The 8,360-nt window shown below is 46.3% G+C and overlaps 2 protein-coding genes across 2 annotated transcripts in view; one reads left to right on the top strand and one right to left on the bottom strand.

Moving 5' to 3' along the window:
* LOC129706645 (uncharacterized protein C7orf50 homolog) overlaps positions 1 to 8,360 on the top strand; it is a 196,586-nt gene that overhangs the window by 37,073 nt on the left and 151,153 nt on the right. The gene's annotated exons all lie outside the window — the stretch shown is intronic.
* Positions 367 to 3,345, bottom strand: gper1 (G protein-coupled estrogen receptor 1). The gene has a single exon (XM_055651013.1). The coding sequence runs from the start codon at positions 2,679 to 2,681 to the stop codon at positions 1,608 to 1,610; it is 1,074 nt and encodes a 357-aa protein (XP_055506988.1). The 5' UTR covers positions 2,682 to 3,345; the 3' UTR covers positions 367 to 1,607.

Below are 8,360 nucleotides of genomic sequence, written 5' to 3'. Positions count from 1 at the left end.
AGGAAGTGTACGGTTTGAAAACGAGACATCAAAAGAGATACAGTTCAAGGAAAACGTAGAATAGGTCATTGTTAGCACAGAGCCACGAAGCAAACAGAGATAAGATGTAGTCAGGGGGACAGTCTGGCTGGTTGGAAGACTAGGGAGAGGGAGGGAGATGGAGGGAGGGTCATACCGCTGGGGTGTAGGCTGTCCAAGCGAACTATAAGGTGCTGTTCCTCCAATTTGTGCAGGATCTCTTTGTTAATTAATCCAGCTTGCCTCAATTTAGACAATAGGTGCAGGAGTAGGCCATTCGACCCTTCGAGCCAGCACCGCCATTCAATGTGATCATGGCTGATCATCCCCAATCAGTACCCCGTTCCTGCCTTCTCCCCATATCCCCTGACTCCGCTATCTTTAAGAGCCCTATCTAGCATCCAGAGAACCTGCCTCCACCTGAGGCAGTTTGCGGCTTCATAGGTTTTATTTCCACTGATTTCCATCTGTGCTTGCTTTGCTGGGAAGTGATGTTACATTGGCATGTGAATGTCTGTCGGCACGTTGTCAAATGTGGAGAAACTTGCCTTGAACACTGTCATATCGATAAGACAACTCGTCTGTCACTTGCATTCTACAACCTCCGGCTTGTGTTGTCCCAAGTTAGGTTATTCAGAAAGATAAATTGGAAACTTGTATCAGTAGCTAAATACTCTAAACCAACCTCAATGTGTGTACTGTTTAAGAAAGAACTGGAGATGCTGGAAAAATTAAAGGTAGACAAAAATGCTGGAGGAACTCAGTGGGTGAGGCAGCATCTATAGAGAGAAGGAATATGTGACGTTTCGGGTTGAGAGCCTTCTTCAGACTGAAGAAGGGTCTCGACCTGAAACGTCGCCTATTTCTTCTCTCCATAGAGGCTGCCTCACTCACCCTCTTAATTTGTGCACTGGTAATTAAACTGAAATGTGTTTTAAAAGTGACAAACTTCCATGATCCTACACCATACTGAATTTCTTTCTGAAGTTCTGAAGATGGGGCTTTCCCTCCAGAGATGCTGCACGACCCGCTGAGTAACTCCAGCATTTTGTGTCTTATCTTCGTAGTAAAAACCAACGTCTGCAGTTCCTTCCTACACATTAACATTTCTTTCGGTTTGGGAAAAGGTGTATTTTATTAACTATAATAACTTTATTCAGTATAATTGTGCATTAAATACCAAGCCTCAAGTAAGTCGCATTGTCAAGTGCCGTTTGATACTTTCTGTATAATGAAGCAATAAATACAGCTGTCCAAGCAAGCAATTGCCACCAGCCATGGAAACAGTTTTGATTGTTAAGAGACAGAGTTTGGTCATTTCATGTTGAGTTCCATTATTGCCCTTCCTTGCATTCTCTTTGAGTTTGATAATTCTGGAAATGCTACTTTCAGCGACCAGGCCAAATGCATCTCTCAGCCAAAAGAAGGTCAGATGTGAGTCGAGGTTTTTTCTCAGTGCCTGTGCTTGCGAGGATAGTCTGAAGAAGGGTTTCGGCCTGAAACGTTGCCCATTTCCTTTGCTCCATAGACGCTGCTGCACCTGCTGAGTTTCCCCAGCACTTTTGTCTACCTTGCGAGGATCTAGTCCGCTATGCAAAAGATTCCTCCGTGGCGACGGGAATGTTCCAGTTGAGGGTGTTGTTGCAGAGCCGGTACACGGTGGAGACGCTGGCCTTGCGTTTCAAGTACAAGCGGAGCTTGTCTCTGAAGGTCTCCCCGAGGAAGCTGTAGATGATGGGGTTGAGGCAGCTGTTGGAGAAAGCAGCCAGGTTGACCACGTGCCGGGTGAGTGGGTAGTAATGGCCCAGCCAGTCCTTCAGGGAGACCGAGGAGTCCTTGGTGGCCAGCAGGAGCTGGAAACTAATGAAGACGTTTTCTGGCAACCAACATATGAAGAAGACCAGAACGGCCACTACGATCATGCGAAGGGCCTTCTGGCGCCTCGGCCAAATGCGATTGTGTTTCTGAGCCGTGGTGAGGATCCGGACGATCCGCGAGTAGCAGAGTCCGATGATGAAGAACGGGAGGACAAAGCCCAGGGTGACTTCCAGCCACTGGATCTCGGTCACGTCGGCAAAGCAGAAGTGAACCTCGCCGGTGTGGTGGGCTTGCACCACGGCGAAGGGCAGCAGCGCGGCAATGATGGACGCCAGCCAGATCAACACGCAGCTCCACTTGGCGTGCTGGAGGGTCCGCAGCGTGGTGGTCTTCATGGACTGTGCCAGGGCGAGGTAACGGTCGAAGCTCATCCAGGTGAGGAAGAAGATGCTGCTGTACATGTTGATCTGCAGGAAGAGAGACATGAAGGTGCACAGGATGGCGATGTCGTAGTACTTGTCGTTCAGGTTGAAGACCTCGATGAGGGAGTCGGCCACCAGGATGAGATCTGCCACGGCCAGGTTGACAAAGTACAGGTCGGGGATGGTCATCTTCATATGGTGGTTCAGGTTGACCACCAAGATCAGGCCGTTCCCAATGAAGCCAATGGGGAATAGAAAAATTGTATATAAACACGATAGAAAGAGGTTGATAATATAAAATTGCCCGTCACTTTGGTTTTCAATGATGTGGCCACAGTTGCCGGTTTCATTGCAGTAGTTGGAATCATTCATTTTAGTTTCATTAGAAAACAGTAATAGCCGTGACACGAGGCGAGCTTCCATAATCAAAACCGCTTCTTCTCAGACGTCAAAGCCTCAGTGGTTATTTATTGACAGAATTTTTTATCGATCGTCCCTTAAAGTGCAGTTGTGTTTCCATTTGTCGGCATTGATGGATTCAATGTCAAGTTGTCAAAAGTGACCCTGCCTTTCCTTACAGTGGCGCGCTTTACTAGTTGGCAGTAAGATCCAGCGAGATACTAGCCTCATCCCTGCAGTTGCATTGCGATTCCTCTCGACAGTTCTAGGCTCGTTCATCTCTCGCTCAAAAGGCATTACTTTTGTCTTCGATTCAGGATGAGGATCTGGTCGGGGTCGGTTGCCTGGTCAGTTCATGTTGCAGAGCTCGAAGGCTTTGCGGGGGTTGTTGGTCCACTGGCCTTTGCCACTCATCGCTGTCCCTGAAGGCCCGCGCCGGGTTCCCGAGCGAGCATACTCCACGTGCGTGTGTGAGCCCGTGGGGTCCCCCGCAACTGACGGCTGCCTGCGACGCCTTGTTGAATTTCGTGCGACGGTGGACGTTTTTCAGTCGAAGGATTCCCGAGAAGATTGAGCTGCAATTATTTCTCTCCTGCCGTTTGTTGATCTGGCCGCCAGAAACGGAATTAGCTGCTTGTGAATTCACGCGAGCAATTGTGCAGGTAAAGGGGAGCCTGTGTGGGGGGGGAGGGGGAAGAGAAAATAAATATCAATCAACACGTCCTGTGTCGAATAGAATTCCTCGCCAAATGAAAACAATTCAGTTGACAGTGGAAGTTCTTTTCCCAACTGATTGATGATGGGGCATTCATGCAGTCAACCGGTGCAAGCAAGATGTACCAAAGGATTTTCAAACTTCACAATGGTGTATCGCTTGGGCAGCTTTCATCCTAACAGTATGAATATTAATTTCTCAAACTTCAAGTAACCCCTGCTTTCCCTCTCTCTCTCCTCCCCTCCTCCACCCTCCTTCTCCGACTAGTTTCACTGTCTTCCTGTGTAAATATTACCGAGGGTGTGCCTCGTTTCACCTTCCCCTCCTGACACAGAATGCTGGAGTAACTCAGCGGGGCAGGCAGCATCTCTGGAGAGAAGGAATGGGTGACGATTAGGGTCGAGACCCTTCTTCAGACTGAAACATCTCCCATTCCTTCTCTCCAGAGATGCTGCCTGTCCCGCTGAGTTACTCCAGCTTCTTGTGTCTATCTTCGGTGTAAACCAGCATCTGCAGTTCCTTCTGATACTGCTCCTTTCCCCTCCTCCATTCATTCATCTCCAATCCCCCGAGTTCCTTGTGCCCTTTTTATATCTCCCCCCCCCCCCCCCCAATTCCACTCCAATTCCAACTAATCCTCTACCCCCCCCCCCCCCCCCCCCCCCCCCGGTTTACATTTTACACCTCCGCTTCTCTCCTGCTCTGACACCCCTTTGCCTTATTTCCTCCTCTAGCCTTTGTCACTTATTCCACCCAATGTCAATCAACCATTCCCCCCCCCCCCCCCCCCCACCTGTCACACATACTAGGCTTTATCTCACCTCCAGCTTTTTTCCCGATCCGAAATCATCGTCTGCCCATTCCCTCCATCTTCCTATGCCCCGTACTTTCATTAGTGACAAATATCAACACGACAATACCTTAGTTTGGTTTAGTTTAGAGACACTGGCCCTTCTGCCCACCGAGTCTGCGCCGACCAGCGATCACCGCACATATTAACGCCACTCTACACACACTGGGGACAATTTACACATCCACCAGGCCAATTAACCTACAAACTTGCACGTCTTTGGAGTGTGGGAGGAAACCGAAGATCTCGAAGAAAGACCACGAGGGTCGCGGGGAGAACGTACAAACTCCGTACAGGCAGCACCCGTAGTCGGGATCGAACCCGGCGCAGCAAGCAAGCGCTGTAAGGCAGCAACTCTACTGCTGCGCCACCGTGCCGCCCGACGGGTTAAAGGATTAAAAATGGATTGCAGCTTTGAGCTCTATTAAACGAATCAAGTTAGGAATTGTTTTGTAAGGAAAGAAAGTTCATGAGCATTTTTATTAAATGTTAGTTTGACAGGCAGGTAACATTTATTATTTTAAACACTTAAGCTGTGATAAAGACTAATAAACGGACTTTGCCCCCGCCAAAGTATCGCGCACCAACCACCAACCTGGACACACTGCAGCAGAGCCACTGTCGTGCCGCTGCCGATCGGAATGCCTGTTGATGTTTAGTAGAGTGTTAATTTGTTCATGATATATGTATTTTTATTTCTATTTATTCTTTAATGCACACTGAATGGACACTGGTTGAGCAACGTTTTTTTGTTTCCTCTGGGTATGTGAATACTCAGAAAATGACAATAAAGATATACAATACAATGTAATCTTTTTCCTAGACCAATAATTTGACTCTAAATCTGTGCTAATAATCAGCCGTGATGTTTGCATCTATCGTTTGTGCACTGAAGTAAAATGTTAGTACAGAGCAGAGTATTATTTTTAACAAAGACCCGACGTCAAAGAGCTATTACCCAACGAACTTGGTCAGTGGGACGAGCGTTGTTAGTTTTAACCTCCCGCCGTGCACCAAATCCTAAAAGTATCTAAAAGACACCAAGTGCTGGAGTAACTCAGTGGGTCAGGCAGCATCTCAGCAGAACAGGGATAGGTGACGTTTCAGGGTCGGGATGGGCATTGTGGGCCGAATGGCTGGACTGTTCTGTGTTCTAATAGCTGTACTTCTGCACGGACAGTATCTGTGAATTCTGGATTTGGAGAAGTCGTTTCTGCAGGAGCCTGTTTTAACAAAAACTTGATAAGATGGACGGAAGGCGAACATTTCTCATCCTTTATTTAGCACCTTAAAACAGAGAACAGGACAGCGCAGGAACAGGCCCTTTGGCCCACAATGTCCGTGCCCAATATGATGCCACGTTAAACTAATCTGTCTGCATATGTCTCCATTCCCTGCACATACATACATACATACATACAAGTGCCTATTTAAAAGTCTCTTAAACAACATCTTACTGGGAACGGACAGGCGAGGAGCATTTCTGCCAATTTAATGGAAATTGCGGAACTGTAGGAAATTGTTACTCTGGAGAAAATCACTTTGGAAGAAACCGAAGTTCAAATAAGAGTTTAAAATGAGTGACAATCTCAATTCACATCAGATCTTCAGAAGCCAACAGCTACTCGTGTGTTCCAGCCCCCACTCCGTGCTCTGACTTGCTATTACATCTATATTTAGCTTGATTGTACTCATTTATAGTATTATCTGATTGGACTCGATAGCACGCAAACAAAAGCATTTAGGTACGTTACAATACTAAACCCAAATCCATCAGGGTTTTTTTTTTAAACCACAACTTATAATCCTTTAGATTAAAATCTTCTGCATGAGACATAATGATCTTTCCAGAGTTATTTAGCAACGGGGGCTTAAAAACTTTTATATCAATGTGTGAAACCCACTCTTACGTTTATTGCAAGTACCATTGTATAGGGAGGAACTGCAGATGCTGGTTTACACTGAAGATAGACACATAATGCTGGAGTAACTCAATGGGACAGGCAGCATCTGTCACCCATTCCTTCCATCATGACATGCTGCCTGTTCCTCCAGCATTTTGTGTCGATCTTCTAGTACTATTGTGTCGGCATTGCCTGCCTCTGTGTGGGTTCTTCCTATTAAATCTTTCCCCTCTCACCTTAAACCTATGAGCGTTTGTTTCTGTTCCGAATTCCCAGCCTCTGATGTATTTTTCCTTTTGTAAAATATCAGCGGTGTTGCCTCGAATTTGACAAATGTGTATGAACCTAACGTTTACACAAAATGGTTTGGATGGGAATACTTTCAAAGTTTTTTTTAATGATTATCTAGGCGTTGCTAGTGAGGCGTTTGTTGCTTGTGATGACAATGGGAGACCAGGGCATGGTATGATCACTGTTATTGAGCCCTTTACCTCAGTCAGTCAGTCTGTCCATCCCAGGGTAAATTGTTGCTGGCTTTTCCAACCCTCGTCCCTTCTCCACACTATGCTTCACTCAGTGGGAAGCGATGAAACTGAATCTTTTTGTTACTAAACGTATGCCTTGCTTTCATAAACAATTTATGAAATATTTATACACATTTAAAAAAAACGCATGTATACAAAAGGTGGCATGTCAGACCCTGTGTATAATTTTTTTTTAAATGCCATTTCTCTTTTCTCAGCACAACGAGGTTCAGAGATTGATTACTGGATAGAAGGAGTCCGTTTGGCCCTTAAAATCCATTCTAGCTCTGTGAGAGGGCAATCCAGCTAGTCTCATTCCTGTCCCCTCACCCTGTGAAGACTTGTCCCACCCCAGTCATTCCTTCTTCTCCTCGCTCCCGCCCGGCAGAAGGTACAGAAGCTTGAAAGTGCGCACCACCAGACTCAGGAACAGTTTCTTCCCCTCTGTTATCAGGCTTCTGAATGGCCCTTCCATAAGCTAAGGTCCCGTCCGATTCACCTCTACCCCATTGCGGACATTTTTACATTGGACTTTGTCTGTGGAACTGATGCTCTACAATGCTGAGAACTATATTTTGCGCTCTGTATCTTCCCCATTGCTCTACCTGTTGGACTGGAGTTTGTCGATTGTGTTTATGTGTAGCATCATCTGAACTGATTGGATTAAATGCAAAACAAAGCTTTTCACTGTACCTTGATACACATGACAATAAATAAATCTAAATCTTTCAAATTTGTGTTAATGTCCCTTGTTAGCATTACCACAGATTCTGCCTCTAACTACCACCACAACCCAAAACACTCCTACCTATAAAGAAAACCATCTACCTGTTCATAGTCAAATAGCACAACCAGGCCCTTCAGCCCAACCCATCTCTGCCGACCAAGGTGCCCCATGTAATGAGTCACATTTGCCTGCGTTTGGCCCGTATCCTTCCAAACCTTTCCTATCCATGTCCCTGTCCGAGTCTGTTAAATGCTGTTATAGTATCTGCCTCAATTACTTCTTTAGAGATAAAGCTCGGAAACAGGCCCTTCGGCCCACCGAGTCCGCGCCGACCAACGATCACCCCGTACACTAGCACTACCCTCCACACTAGGAACAATTTACAATTTTTACTGACACCAGTTAACCTACACACGTGTACGTCTTGAGTGTGGGAGGAAACCAGGGCACCCAGAGAAAACCCATGGGGTCACGGGGAGAACGCACAAACTCCGTACAGACAGCACCCGTAGTCAGGATCGAACCCGGATCACTGGTGCTGTAAGGCAGTAGTTCCACCCGCTGTGCCACCGTGCCGCATCTTCTGTTCCTTGAATACATTTTGACGTTGCGTTCCTTTTGTGTTGCTGTGTAGATCTATAATGTTGACCGGTGTATATGTTAGTCATGTTCTTTACTGAGTTCCCGCATAGCCACATTTATTGCTCCGGCAATGATGCATTAATAACGAGAGGCTTTGTATATTTGTTTTGTGGCTGTGGTATTGGTAGCTTTAATTAAATCTGTGGGTTTTAATAAGCATTATATTGCCTCTCCTTTAATCTTGGCTATCAAATGGACGGGATAGGCAGGTGGTGGGAGCAATGACGTATACTGGGAAATTTCATTCATTTTATGGAGCTGCATATATGACATTTATGGAGCTCCCTAATTCGGTAACGAGAAGTGATGCCTAGGACGATCGATCGTGATTCACGCTTGAA

This window comes from Leucoraja erinacea, chromosome 20, assembly GCF_028641065.1.
Source record: "Leucoraja erinacea ecotype New England chromosome 20, Leri_hhj_1, whole genome shotgun sequence".
NCBI lineage: Eukaryota > Metazoa > Chordata > Chondrichthyes > Rajiformes > Rajidae > Leucoraja > Leucoraja erinaceus.
This window is presented reverse-complemented; position numbering and strand designations above follow the sequence as displayed.

Excerpts from the sequence above, each read along its gene's own strand:
- gper1 (XM_055651013.1), bottom strand. The coding sequence starts at position 2,681 with ATGGAAGCTCGCCTCGTGTCACGGCTATTACTGTTTTCTAATGAAACT.